This window comes from Carcharodon carcharias, assembly GCF_017639515.1.
Source record: "Carcharodon carcharias isolate sCarCar2 chromosome 27 unlocalized genomic scaffold, sCarCar2.pri SUPER_27_unloc_1, whole genome shotgun sequence".
Classification (NCBI taxonomy): domain Eukaryota; kingdom Metazoa; phylum Chordata; class Chondrichthyes; order Lamniformes; family Lamnidae; genus Carcharodon; species Carcharodon carcharias.
In genome coordinates, this window is record NW_024470624.1 from 4,330,711 (window position 1) to 4,345,600 (window position 14,890).

The 14,890-nt window shown below is 44.3% G+C and overlaps 1 protein-coding gene and 1 pseudogene across 1 annotated transcript; one reads left to right on the plus strand and one right to left on the minus strand.

Annotated features, from left to right (window-relative positions):
- On the minus strand, positions 1 to 7,201 carry LOC121273769 (zinc finger protein 229-like). Its single transcript, XM_041180934.1, has 2 exons — positions 6,915 to 7,201; positions 1 to 4,690 (listed from the first exon to the last, which is right to left on the minus strand). The coding sequence occupies exon 2, from the start codon at positions 4,322 to 4,324 to the stop codon at positions 3,230 to 3,232; it is 1,095 nt and encodes a 364-aa protein (XP_041036868.1). The 5' UTR covers positions 4,325 to 4,690; positions 6,915 to 7,201; the 3' UTR covers positions 1 to 3,229.
- Positions 7,191 to 14,890, plus strand: part of LOC121273761 — a 21,909-nt pseudogene continuing 14,209 nt past the window's right edge.

Genomic DNA, 14,890 nt, shown 5'->3' on the forward strand with positions numbered 1-14,890 from the left:
GTAAATCTCCTCTCCACCCTCTCAGGGACTCTCACATCCTTCCCAAAGTGTGGTGACCAGAACTGGACTCAATGCTCTAGTTGTGGCCTAACCAGAGCTTTATAAAGGTTCAGCATAACTGCCCTGCTTTTGTCCCCGATCCCTCTATTTCTGAAGCCCAAGATCCCATGTGCTTCAAACAGGAATATTGAATCTTTCTGCTTGAACATTAAAACCATTTTAATAACATTCTTAAAATGGCTAAAGAAGATTTTGACCAATGAAGGAACAACACAAAAAGAAGCTGTTTGAACATAAAAATGAAGCTCCAGCTCCAACTGAGCAAGAGGAAGACAGTTTCAATGTGAAATTGACCAGGACATTCTCTTTGGATTGAAACAATGAAGAAACGACAAACATGGAAGAAAATAAAGTTCAAAAGGTGAACTCTGAACAGTGTTTTAAAAACTGAAGCTGAAAATTCACAAATGAACAGCAATGAAGTCTCTCCCCCTGCAGAAGGAGCTTTGGCCTATAATTATTGTAAGAACAAAACTTTTGAGATGTAATATATTACACCTTCAGTGGACTGTTACTTCTGGACATGGAATTCAGCAGTGTGCTGTTATCAAGATAGACTTGTGAATCTGAAGCGGACCATGGAGGGATTATTATGTCTATTGCAGGTTATAGGATAGTTAAACATAGGAAAACATAGGACTTGGCCATTTGGCCCCTCGATCCTGTTCCACCATTCGATAAGATCATGGCTGTTGTTAAGATGTACAGCAGGTTGTAAGTTGTCATATTCTGAATGGGATATTACGAGGGTGAGACAGTTCCATTTCTTCCTGGGGAAGATGTTGTGAATATCTTGTTTCATCAATCATGTTTCAGGAACATAAAGCTTTGTTTTGGGAATTGGCTTTTTTTTTAAAGTTAAGATAAATGGAAATCCTGGGTTGAGAATCTGACAAAAACCCAATCACAAGGCGTGGCCCAGGGTGACTGAAGAAGTCAAAGCTCGAAGGGTAAGAACTGTAAAAGGGCAGGTGGGCTCTTTTAGCTGGAGACCTGGAGACATTGCATCTGACAATTATTGTCCTGTCTTTGTGAGAGATGTGAATTCTTCATGCAGACCTCAGGGCCAAAAGGTTTGGCTTTGAAGCTAAAAGTTAATGACACATCTATTGGACATCTGTTACCATCGGGATAAGTGATTTGAGGGTGGAGCCTTGGTTGGAATTCTGGCAGGCAGTCTACAGGTCACTTGGAAGCAGCCAACTGTGGGAGCAGGAGCTGTGAACCAACTGTGGCACTAGAAGCCAAGAGGGCCATTAGGAACCAGGGGTGTCTCTAATGTTTAAATCCCTCAGCAAGAAGGTAGTGAAGCCCTCGCTTGAACTGAGGAGTCCACAGTTTTCAGGTCTGAAAGGAAAGTTGGGGGGATTTCTTAGCCTAAAATTAATGGAAGAACCCCCATAAAATGGTGGAGCTTGGAGAATAGCTGGAATACTGAGGAGAATTAAACTGAATTCTGGAGAGCTTTGACATCCCTTTGGGATGGTCCCAGGAACAGAAGTGAATGAACCTTCAGGATATCCTTAAGTATAAGGGAACTCTTGGGGGCCAGTTAAAAAGTAGAACTGAGTTTACAGCATGAGTTAAGTTCGTAGTGCTGGTTTTTAATATTCTTTTGTTCTTTATATATACAGTAAAGTTTGTTCTTGTTTGAAAATATGAACCTTGTGGTGTAATTCTTTCAGTTATCAGTGGGTGTTCAAAACTCTCTTTAAACATTAACGGTCCGGACCAGGATCGTAACAATACGCACAAACAATCTGCAAGACAATTTGCTTTTTGTTCTCTCTGATTCTTATCATTGATGCCATTAATCCTTCTCAAGCACTCTGATTAGAAACATCAGGTATTGTTAAGGGGAGACGATAATGTCCTGCTTGAGTCAACTGCAGATCCACTGATTTTCCAAAAACAGTTGCCTTATCTTGCTTCATGTCCAGTTGCATTTGTGCCTTTTTTGTGGAAGGTTTACTCAACAGTAAGGGTATCTCAATGGAGGCTACACCAGTCCTGATGAAGTGTCTGACTCCAGCTATTTTGCAAAACTCCCCACTCTTTTTAGTGACGTCAATGTGTTCACATCACCAAACAAAGACAAGGCGAACTTTCATACTCCTTGTGTCAATCCTCAGTATGAGGTGAATCTGGGTAACATTTTTACCAACTGATCCACATACTGTCGAGGTGCAGCCACTGTCTAACACAGCACAGTTGAATGAGTCTGTGACTAACATACTCATCACTGAACCAAAGCTCCTCGTGACTAGTACAATTCCTTAAGAGTGATCATCATCATCATCTTCAGCCTCAGAATTCTGTGTGTCATGTGTCACTTCGAAGACCCTGATTTTCCACTTTGGGCAGTTCATCACATAATGATATTTTGAGTCAGACCTGAAACACCTGTTAATTGTTCCCTGGTCATTCCTGGGGTTCATTCACCTATTAGTGCTGTTCTAATCCTGTCTTTTGTTGTGATATCCAGATCTGCTAAAGATGCTATCACCCTCATTCGAAACCTGTCAAAGTCCATCTATGCTTCATAGGCATCCAGTAGATCATCTTTCTTGTAAATCTCATCAATGAACCCGAATAAAAGATCCAAACCTTCATCAGTATCCAACTGACGGGCATCCAGCTCACTGAATACTTTGCTTCTGATTTTATTTTTGTTGGGAAGTGACAATGCCAAGCCCAGACCTTGTTTCCTCCTTGATAGGGATGTAACCCATGTCCACATATCCACTTCATTCTTCCACTGGTTGTGTGGCTCAGACTCCGAGAACATTGGCGGGTAATCAGACCCTGACAATTCCAACTTGCTTTCAGCCATTTCTCACAAAAGCTACTTGGATTGTAAGTTTCTGTCTGAAATTTTATTTTCCTTTAGTTTCCAACCTTCACCATTAGACAAGCATTCTCTGTTACCATGTTATAATCCTAATAGTCTGATGGTGAAGGAGGAAACTGGAGCCAGTCCTTACTTGGTATAGATTTATTCAGCGAGTGAAACATTACGGGTATATATCTCCTGACTTGAATCCACTCTATGTCAGTAAGGGTCTCTTTATATGTGCTCAAGTAACTATCCAATCCATGATGTCCACACAAATATACTTAACCTCAATTGACACAATTAACAGCCACAGTCAGAGCATCTAAAAGGATTCTAATCGGTATGACTGTCATGGTGTCTCAGCAGCTCTGATGAACAGGTGAATCCCCTCCCACACTCAGAGCAGGTGAACGGCCTCTCCCCGGTGTGAATTTGCTGATGTGTCTGCAGATGAGATGAGTGAGTGAATCCTTTCCCACACTCAGTGCAGGTGAATGGCTTCTCCCTGGTGTGAACTCGCTGGTGTCTCAGCAGGGTAGATGAATCACTGAATCCCTTCCCACACTCAGAGCAGATGAATGGCTTCTCCCCGGTGTGAACTCGCTGGTGTACCAGCACATGGGATGACCGAGTGAATCCCTTCCCACAGTGAGAGCAGGTGAACGGCCTCTCCCCGGTGTGAACACGCTGGTGTGTCTGCAGGTGGGATGACCGAGTGAATCCCTTCCCGCATTCAGAGCAGGTGAATGGCCTCTCCCCGGTGTGAACTCGCTGGTGTGTCTGCAGGGTGGATGACCGAGGGAATCCCTTCCCACACACGTAACAGGTGAACGGCCTATCCCCAGTGTGTAGCCGCTGGTGTGCCAGCAGGTCGCTTGACCGAGTGAATCTCTTCCCACATTCAGAACAGACGAGCCAGTCCCCGGTGTGAACTCGCTGGTGTGTCAGCAGGTAGGATGACCGAGTGAATCCCTTCCCACACTCAGAGCAGGTGAATGGCCTCTCCCCGCTGTGAACTCGCTTGTGCATTAGCAGGGGGGATGAATCACTAAATCCCTTCCCACACACAGGGCAGGTGAATGGCCTCTCCCCAGAATGAACTCGCTGGTGTCTCCGCAGGTGGGATGAATTACTGAATCTCTTCCCACATTCAGAACAGGTGAACGGTCTCTCCCCAGTGTGAATTCGGTGGTGTGATTGCAGGCTGGATAAGTGGCTGAATCCCTTCCCACACTCAGGGCAGCCGAACGGCCTCTCCCCAGTGTGAATTCGCTGGTGCGTCTGCAGTTGAGATGACTGAGTGAATCCCTTCCCACACTCAGAGCAGGTGAACGGCCTCTCCCCGGTGTGACTGCGCCAATGAATTTCCAACGCAGATGGGGTTTTGAATCCCTTTCCACAGTCCCCACATTTCCACGGTTTCTCCATGGTGAGGGTGTCCTTGTGTCTCTCCAGGATCGACGATCAGTTGAAGCCTTGTCCTTGAACACAGAGAACACGTGTACGGTCTCTCACCGCTGTGAATGGTGATGTTTTTTCAGGCTGTGTAACTGGTCAAAGCTCCTTCCACAGTCAGTGCACTGGAACACTCTCACTTGGGTGTGTGTGTGTCTTGATGCTTTTCCAGTCCCCCTGATGTTTAAAACCTTTTGAAGTAGACAGAACAGACAAGCATTTCTCCTTCTAGATTCAAGGGTCAGTGATATTCAGCTCCCGATGAATTGAGTGACTGTCAAATCTTGACGTGACATTTAGTTTGAAGTTTCTGTCAGCAAATCCTCCCTTTCTAATATCCTGTAAAAGGAGTTTACAAAAGTTGTCACTGTCAATAGAGGATAGAAATTCAAAGCAGACAATTTTAGTTTCTGCAGAACATTCTTTCCTCTCTCCTTCCCCAAAAGCTGTAAATCTCCATCCCACACACTCTCACTCCCTTCTCACTCTGCTCTACCTGATACACACCCAACAGCACTGAACTAAAAATGGGTGTAATGCACAGTTCTCTATTACATGATTAGAGATACATGGTGCTGTGGGGAAGAACTTTATTTCAACAGCCAGTGGTGATAACCTGAAACCTACTGCCTATGAGGTTGGTGGTTCCACAGACGATCAATAATTTCAAAATGAAATTGAATGGATACTTGAAGGAAATTAACATGCAGCGGAACGGGGATGTAGAAGGGGAATGGGATAGACTGGATCACTCTACAGAGAGTTGGTATGGACTCAAGTTGTCAAATGGACTCCTTCTTTGTCGTAATGACTCTATCACTAGAAATATATTAAGTAGCTACAGTACTGTCCTCCAAGACTAGAAGGATAACAAATGAACTTTATGACAAAACTACAAAACTATACATAATATATCTAAAGTGTCTCCCTTTACGAAAGTATAATAATTTTCATAATATTATTCTGGTTTATTGTCAAGTAGGTTTATGGGTCTGAGTGTGGGTAGTTGTCTCTGTGTGATTTAATTACATTTGGAGTCAGGGGGACTGCCAGCTTGAAATTATCAAAAGAGATTAGGTGTAGAAATGTACTTGAAATGCTGATGAGTAAACATCAGTGGGGTCTTAGCATGTAAGGTGTGAAGGGAATTTGCATTTTTAGATAAGTGCAGTAGTTGTTTGGATTTCAAAGGGATGTTAGGATCTTTACAACTAGCCAGATAAGCAAGGCTAAGCAGTGTGTTTATTTTTCCCAAAGGCTACTGACAATATTGGCAACATGAAAGATTTCTATAGTATGGGAAAGGTAAAGTTCCAAGGACCTATGGAACAATGGAATTTACATATTAAAAAGAGAGAAACATCTGTAAAGGAGAATGAAATTTATGTTGGGAGACCATGTAAAATCTAGCAGGAGTGTGTGAAACAGCCTTTGGGATGCCTCCACCCATTTGTGCATAAGTCTACTGTGTCCAGAAACTAAAGTTGAAGACAAGTTTTTGGAATTCCACTGTAAAGTGGGTACTGTGGTAACTTGCTGGCTTATTTTGGATTGTTGCCTTAAAGAGGGTGTGTAATTTAGAGTCAGATTAATTAGGAATTTTAGGATATGTTATAGTATTAAGTAATTGTAGTCTTATGTATATGCTTGAAATCTTTTCTTTAGTTAATAAATATTTTAATTTCATTTTTAAAATCTCTAAAGATCTTAGGGGACTCCTTGTTTCTGAATTCAGTGCACAAATCTTCTCACAATCAAACTGCAAAACAGTTGTGATAGCGTGGCCAAGTTTCCCTTGTGGATTTGATCCACCTGGCAGACATCGTCTGCCATTGTCATAACACCCCTTTCACAACATTAGACATATATTTGTCCTTTATTGCTACATTATCCAGGGGGCAGGACGCCTGTGAAATAAAATAAGAGACACTTCAGACGTGAGGCTGGAGGCATGAGTGGTGGTCGGATGCTGGTGACCAAGAGAACGGGCTGGTGGTGTTTGAGTGTCAAAATGACAGAGACTGGGGAGAAGGGGATCGTGAGACAATAATAGTGGGAGGGGTGGGATTTAAAATCAACTAAAACTTACAAATGATCTTGCTCAGTTAAAATATCATCGTCTCTCTGCTGGCCGACTCACTCACTTGCAATTGCACTCGAATCACTCAAAATCACCCTGCAAACCCCCGGGGTTAGTTTCCCACCGGCTATCCTAGAAATACAGGACTAAAGGCAAAATAAGGAGCAATCCCTTAAAATACAGGACAGTTAACCACCCTGAAATTGTCTCCTTAAATGTCAGCCATCTCCTGGGGAAACCACCCCTTTAATTGTGAACATTCGGAAAGGGACCATCCTTTTAGCCCGACAAATAAATGTGTCAAGTTGAAGGAGCAAAGGATGTCAATGTCTTTAAGAGAGAGAGAGAGACCCGGGCCAACCTTTCCAGAGTCTGCACCCTCCCTGGATTCACTTCCTTTCCTTTCAGTTCCTGCAAGTCAACAATTTCCCCCGGAATGAGAAAAGAAATGGAAAGGGGGAGAAAAGAAAGTGTTTTACTCACAGATGTTGGACACATCAGGAAGTTTTAGTCTGTGTGAAGCTCACTCTTCATTCGCACAAAGCCCGCGCTCTGATTGGCTGGAGGACCAGAGTCCTTCCGGTCCTCCAACTCTTCCCATTGGTCAAACCCTCAGCATGACGGGAAGGGGCGGGCTCTCCCCCGCACATGCGCAGCTTCCCCTCTCCTGTGTTCTCCGAGCGGCTTCTCCCTCTGGCCGGAGCCGTCAGCCGGTTGCCTGGAAACCTTGGCTCGAGGAGGTGGAGGGGTAGGGGGAACAATGGGTGGGGGCGGGGCTCCCGTGTCCGCGCGCCTGGCGTGCAGACTGGTACCCGAGGACGTCACCGCGGAGCAGAGTGATTCCAATTGGCTGATTCAGGCAGGGTTCCATTGTGGACGTCACAATGCGGAAGTTGGACAATGAGCTTCAGTCTAAAACTTCCTCCTGTGTCCACATATGTGAGTAAAACACTTTCTTTTCTCCCCCTTTCCATTTCTTTTCTCATTCTGGGGGCAAATTGTTGACTTGCAGGAACTGAAGGGAAAGGAAGTGAATCCAGGGAAGGTGCAGACTCTGGAAAGGTTGGCCCAGGTCTCTCTCTCTCGCTCTCTTAAAGACATTGACATCCTTTGCTCCCTCAGCTTGACACATTTATTTGTCTGGCTAAAAGGATGGTCTCTTTCCTAATGTTCACAATTAAAGGGGTGGTTTCCCCAGGAGATGGCTGACATTTAAGGGGACAGTAAATTAATATAGGACAGAGATAAGTCTAGTGTTGTTAATTGGTACATATTAGATATGTTATTTACAGTTCTCTATTACAGTATATTTATTATTATTTCTGCTCTCCTAACTTAGTACTATGGCCACTTTATATATTTGCAATCATAGAGTCATCAAGGCATAGTTGGATTACATTCAGCAACTCGAGTCCATGCTGACTATCTGTTGAGCAATTTAGTCTGTCCCATTCACCCTGCTCCCCATAACCCTGCAAGTTTATTTCCTTCAAACGCCCATCAAAGTTCATTTTTAAATTATTGATTGACTCCACTTCCATCGCCTGCAAAGGCGATGAGTTCCAGGTGATGGTCACTCACTGTGTAAAGTCCTTCCTTTCATCGCCCCTGTAACTTAACCAAGTGATACAGTACTGTAAATTACACACATTTTTAGTCCAATAATATGGAAATATTTACATTAGATTGGTAGCCCAATGAAGATCCATGAAGATTGTCAGGTCTCTTAGTTCCTGGACAATAAATGGTGAACATGGCTCTGGCGATCAGCATGAATTGGCACCTTTAGGAGAATTGGGAGGGTGTATATTAGATACAGCAGAGTGAGAATGGAGGGAGAGTGTGTGGGATGGAGATTTAGAGCTCTTGGGGAATGAGAGAGGAAACAATGTTCCATAGAAACTAGAATTGCATGTTCCAAATTTCTATCCTGTACTAACAGTGATATATTTTGTGAACTCCTTTACAGAATATTAGAAGGGGAGAATTTGCAGACAGAAATCTCAAACCGAAAATTACATCAAGATCTGACAGAGTCTCTCGAATCATGGAGACCTGAATATCATTGGCCTTTGAATCTAGAAGGAGAATTTTTTTGTCTGTCCTGTCCAGTTCAAAAGGTTTTAAACATCAATGTGTCTAGTAAAGCACCAGGGGACACACCCAAGACACAAACATCCGAGACACACACACCCGAGTGCACTATTCAAAGCAGGGAGACACCGTCGATGAAGCTTCAACTGATCAATACACACAAGGACTTTCACACCATGGAGAAACCGTGGAAATGTGGGGACTGTGGGAAGCGATACCACATCCCGTCTGAACTGGAAATTCATCAACGCATCCACACCGGGGAGAGGCCATTTATGTGCTCTGAGTGTGGGAAAGGATTCACCAAATCATCCAGCCTGTTTACACACCAGCGAGTTCACTCCGGAGAAAGGCCATTCACCTGCTACACGTGTAGGAAAGGATTCGGTGATTCTTATAGCCTCCTGACTCACCAGTGAGTTCACACCGGGGAAAGGCCATTCACCTGCTCTGAGTGTGGCAAGGGATTCACTCAACTATCCAACCTGCAGACACACCAGCGAGTTCACAATGGAGAGAGGCCATTCAGCTGCCCTGTGCGTGCGAACAGATTCACTCAGTTATCTAGCCTGCTAACACACCAATGAGTTCACACAGGTGAGAGGCCATTCACCTGCTCTGAGTGTGGGAAGGAATTCACTCGGTCATCCCACCTTCTGACGCACCAGCGAGTTCACAATGGGGAGAGGCCATTCACCTGCACTGTTTGTGGGAAGGGATTCACCGATTCATCCAACCTGCTGAGGCACCAGCGAGTTCACACCGGGGAGAGGCCATTCACCTGCTCTGAGTGTGGGAAGGGATTCACTCGGCCATCCTATCTGCTGAGACACCAGCGAGTTCACACCAGGGCGAGGTCGTTCACCTGATGATTGTGTGGGAAGCGAATTACTCAGTTATCTGAACTGCTGAGACACCAGCGAGTTCAGAAGTGATTCCAGGGGTTGGGTTCTGCTGTTATTGCTGCTGTTAATCACATCCAGGACTGACCCATGTTCATTCTGACACTTGGTGAAGTGGGAGGGTCGGAGGGTTTCTTTCTGCTGGACTGGCCGGTCTCACAACTTTGCTTCCAGTGGCTGATGCTCTTTGAGCCTGGGAGTGCACATTTCCACAGGAATGATCTACAAAAGCTGACGAAGGACATTTTCTTTATCCTGGATAGTAAATAGTGTTTTTCCTACCACTACAGGTAGATCTAAAATAAATACATTTGTCTCTATTCCATTGAGTCTGCAGCACAAGGCCAGACCAGTCGACTCAATTGGTCTCTGTCAGTATTTATGCTCCACATGAGCCTCCACCCACCCCTCTTCATCTCCCCCCATCAGCATATCCTTCTATTCCTTTCTCCCTCATGTATGTATCTAGCTTCGCCTTAAATGTACTCATGCTGTTCACCTCAACCACTCGCTGTGGTAGTGAGTTCCACATTCTCACCACTTGCTGGGTAAAGAGGTTTCTCATGAAATCCCTATTGGATTATTGAACCCCTTCATCATCTTAAAGACTTCCACCAGGTCACCCTTCAGTCTTCGCTTTTCCAGAGAAAAGCTGCCTCAGCCTTTCCTGAGGGTTAAATGCTCTCAGTTCTGGTATTATTCTTGTGAATCTTTGTTGCTCCTTCTCCAGTGCCTCCATTTCCTTTTTCTAAATGGAGATCACATATGTTGACAGTATCCCAGTGAAGTCTAACCATGGTTCGAAACAAGTTGAACATAACCTCCCTGCTTTTCAATTCTATCCCTCTAGAATGGAACCCAATATCTGGGCCCCTCACTTTAGGAGAGATGTGAAATTCTTAGAGAGGATGCAGAGGAGATTTACGAGAATGACATCAGGGGTGAAGGGACTTGGAAGCAGATTCATTCATGGTTTTCAGCAGAGAATTGGATCATTATCTGAAGAGGAGAAATTGGCAGAGTTATGGGGTAAAGGCAGGGGGAGGGCTCTGGGTGAGTTGCTCTTGCAGAGAGCTGGCACAGACACAATGGGCTGAATGGCCTCCTTCAGTGTTGTAACCATTCCATGATTCTAGAACACCAGCTCACTGATTCTATTCAACACGGCATGAAGGTGGGTAGCACTCTCGCCTCTGAGTCAGGAGGTGGGGGGTTTCGAATCCCCACTCCGGAGACTCGAGCCCCCATAATCCAGGGCCCACACTCCCGGTGCCAGTACTGAAGGGGAGCTGTCCTGTCGGAGGGATCGTCTTTTGAATGAGACATTAACCCGAGCGCCCTCTCCGTCTGAGTATGCCCTCTCAGGTGGATGTACAAGACTGAATGGCCACAATTGGAAGGAGAGCAGGAGGGGGAGGAGTTCACCCCCAGTGTCCTGGGGCCTGATATTTATCACTCAAATCAACATCAGTAAAAACAGGTGATTTGGTCATCATCACATTGCTGTGTGTGGGATCTTGCTGTGCACAAATTGACTGCCATGTTCCCTACAGGGACGACACTTCAGAAATTATTTCATTGACAGTGAAACACATTGAGGTGGTGAAATGTGCTATGGAAATGCAGGTTTCTTTTTAAATCAACATGCTCCTATCCTTACAGGCAGATTGTCCAGCAGGAGCATGAGCCAGCACGAGCCAGCTGACTGGGGGGGCAGGAAATCCCAGTGTGGACCGAGGCCGCTTCCCTTCAGAGGCCACTGAATCCATTGTGGGAAGTGGCCATTTAAAGATGGAGCCTTGACTTGCTGGTCTGAGAATCCAGCCCTTTTCCCCTGTGTAATGCTGGCTGAGAATAGACAGCGTGGCTGCTCAATGTAATTAAAGTATCTCTGCCACTGTTATTCTGTTTGTCTGTAAACAATTTTTCTGGCAAACTAATGGATGGATTTTAACGAAACTCAATACACCAACAGGATATGGGCCATGGATGAACTGATTTGTTTTTAGCAAAGATCCGAATCCTGGAATGTGAAAGGATCCATTCGCATTGGGAGATCGGGAGAATTGATTTTTTCTTTTAGATTATTGTGGTTTGTCTTATTTCGAGTGGTGATTGTTTTCGAAGGTTGTGGATTGTCTCTGCTGCTGGGGTGAAATTAGTCACAACTGTCAAAATGTGAGCAGAGTTTTCAGAGCAGGTTGTTGGATATGGATTGGCCTGCCTCTTCAGTGAGATGGACGCTTTTAATAAACACATTTATCTTTTCAGCTTTGCGGCTACAGAGCATGTTTTCATCACTGTTTGTCTCTCTGTTACAATATATCTCAAAAACTAATGTCTGGATTTGAACACAATGTGGTACACAAATTTGGTATGGCCCAAGGAAGAAATAATTAGGCTTGGTGAAGATGTGGACCAGATTCAGATCCTGGAATTTTTTACATTTGTACACAGGGCCCAGTTTTCTGCAGGTAAAAAGGGTTTGTCCAGGAATTTCACCTTTTCAATTTCACAAAAGCTTGGGGGACACCTTTCCCTGGTGCATTCCCCATGACAACATCTTAACCAATCAGAGTTGGCTTGCCATCTTTTAGTTTAAGCCAAGGCTTTGGTTAAATGCTCCTTGCTGCGTTTTTCATGGCAGTGCCTCAACCAGAGTCCACGTGCAAACCAATCAGCACCCTGTTTCTCAGACAACATATATTGTTGCTCCTTTTGAAATTTGGTATTTTTGTGTCTATCCTGATGAGTGCAAGACTTCAGCTTCAATTAGCATTTTTAATTTTAGTGATAAATGCTCTCAAACTGGATCATTTTCCAAATCCCAAGACCAATTCTCTACATATTATTAAAAATTCTGTTTACAAACTCACACAAACGAATGTTTCTGCTCACTGTACAATGATAAAACAATGTGCAGCCATCAGCTAATGCCACACTCCCAATGAAGTCTATAGTCTGGTGCCAGCTGATTGTGGAATCACAAACATACTGATGTCATCTTATGACATCATCACAATAGAATGTTATGACATCAGCAGATTGCGCAATCCCAATGGAATGCGATGATGTCAGCTTGATCTTAGACATAAGCGGTGTGATGGGAAATGTACAGAACAGGACCAGTTTTCTTCAATAGAGAAACTCTGCTGCCCGTCTCCCAACTCACACTCAGTCCCGTTCACCTATCACCCCCTGTGCTCACTGACCGACATTGGCTCCCAGTCAAGCAATGCCTCGATTTTAAAATTCTCCTCCTTGGGCCCAATTTACCAATGTAAAAGTGAATGGGATTTTGAGTGAGTTAAAAATCAGGCTGATTCTTTTCAAATCCCTCCTTGGCCTCCTTTTTTTCAAATCACCACATGGTCACACACTCTCCCCATCTCTGTAATCTTCTCCATCCCTACAACCCTCCGAGATATCTGTGCTCCACTAATTATGGCCTCTTCAGAATCCCCGTTTCCAATTGTACAAACACTAGGGGCTGTGTCTTCAATAGAGAACGTCTGCTGCAGGCCGTTTTTGATGTGTTTGAATTATTTTCAGGGGATGCCGCTATTGTTAAGCAGTCAAATGCTTTCTTGTTGCTTCGAGAGAGAGCTACAGGAAGACTGTTGACTATAATCGGCCATGCAAGGCTTTGTTCGATGTTTAAATATACAGAGGAGTGGAGACATTGTTATGTCGGTCACACAGAGCTGAACAGAAACCCGTCTCTTTAAACACAGATACAGGGAAGAGGCTGAAATGAAATCTGTCCCTTTTAACCTGCTCAAAAGCAGGAGGCTCAGATTCCCAGGCTGCAGAAAGAGTCCATTCGGCCCATTGTGCCTCTACCATCTCTTTAAAAGGAGTTGTTGATTCATCCAACTGCTCTGCTCTTTCCCCACAGCCCTGCAAATTCTTCCCTTTGAAGTATTTACCCTTTGGGAAGATGCTATTGAATCTGCTTTTAGGCCGATCAGAACAAGTCACTGTGTCAAAAAAATAAAATCTCATCTTCCCCACTGGCTCCTTTGCCAATTACCTTAGAGGGACTCACTTTCTGTTAGAACCATAGAACACTACAGCACAGAAAACAGGCCATTCGGCCCTTCTAGTCTGTGCCGAAATATTATTCCGCTAGTCCCATTGACCTGCACCTAGTCCATAACCCTCCAGACCTCTCCCACTCATGTATCTATCTAATTTATTCTTAAAACTTAAGAGTGAGCCCGCATTTACCATGTCAGATGGTAGCTCGTTCCACACTCTCACCACTCTGAGTGAAGAAGTTCCCCCTAAACCTTTCCCCTTTCACCCTAAAGCCATGTCCTCTTGTGTTTATCTCTCCTAATCTAAGTGGAAAGAGCCTACTCGCATTTACTCTGTCTCTACCCCTCATAATTTTGTAAACTTCTATCAAATCTCCCCTAATTCTTCTACGCTCCAAGAAATAAAGTCCTAATCGTTTAATCTTTCCCTGTAACTCAACTCCTTAAGACCAGGCAACAACCTAGTAAATATTCTCTGCACTCTCTCAATCTTACTGATATCCTTCCTGTAGTTAGGCGACCAGAATTGTACACAATACTCCAAAGTTGGCCTCACCAATGTCTTATACAACCTCACCATAACATCCCAACTCCTATACTCAGTACTTTGATTTATGAAGGCCAGTATGCCAAAAGCTTTTTTTACAACCTTGTCTACTTGTGACGCCACTTTCAGGGAACTATGTATCTGAACTTCCAGATCCCTCTGTTCCTCCGCACTCCTCAGTGCCCTACCATTTAGTGTGTATGTCTTACCTTGGTTTGACCTTCCAAAATGTAACACCTCATACTTTTCTGCATTAAATTCCATCTGCCATTTTCTGGCCCATTTTTCCAGTTGGTCCAGATCCCTCTGCAAGCTTTGAAAGCCTTCCTCGCTGTCCACAACACCTCCAATCTTAGTGTCATCAGCAAACTTGCTGATGCAATTTACCACATTATCATCCAGATCATAGACAACAAACAACAATGGTCCCAGCATAGATCCCTGAGGCACACCACTAGTCACAGACCTCCAGTCTGAGAAGCAATCATCCACTACCACTCTCTGTCTTCTCCCACACAGCCAATTTCGAATTCAGTTTACAACCTCTCCGTGGATACCAAGTGTCTGAACCTTCTGAACTAACCTCCCATGTGGGACCTTGTCAAAGGCCTTACTAAAGTCCATGTCGACAACATCCACAGCCTTTCCTTCATCTACTTTCTTGGTAACCTCCTCAAAAAACTCTACAAGGTTCATTAAACATGACCTAACATGCACAAAGCCATGCTGACTATCCTTAATCAGCCCTTGGCTGTCCAAATAATTATATATCCGATCTCTCAGAACACCTTCCAATAATTTACCTACTACTGACATCAGGCTCACTGGCCTGTAATTACCTGGTTTACTTTTGGAGCCTTTTTTAAACAACGGAAC

What these genes read in the sequence shown, in the direction of transcription:
- LOC121273769 (XM_041180934.1), bottom strand. Translation starts at nt 4,324, where the DNA reads ATGGAGAAACCGTGGAAATGTGGGGACTGTGGAAAGGGATTCAAAACC.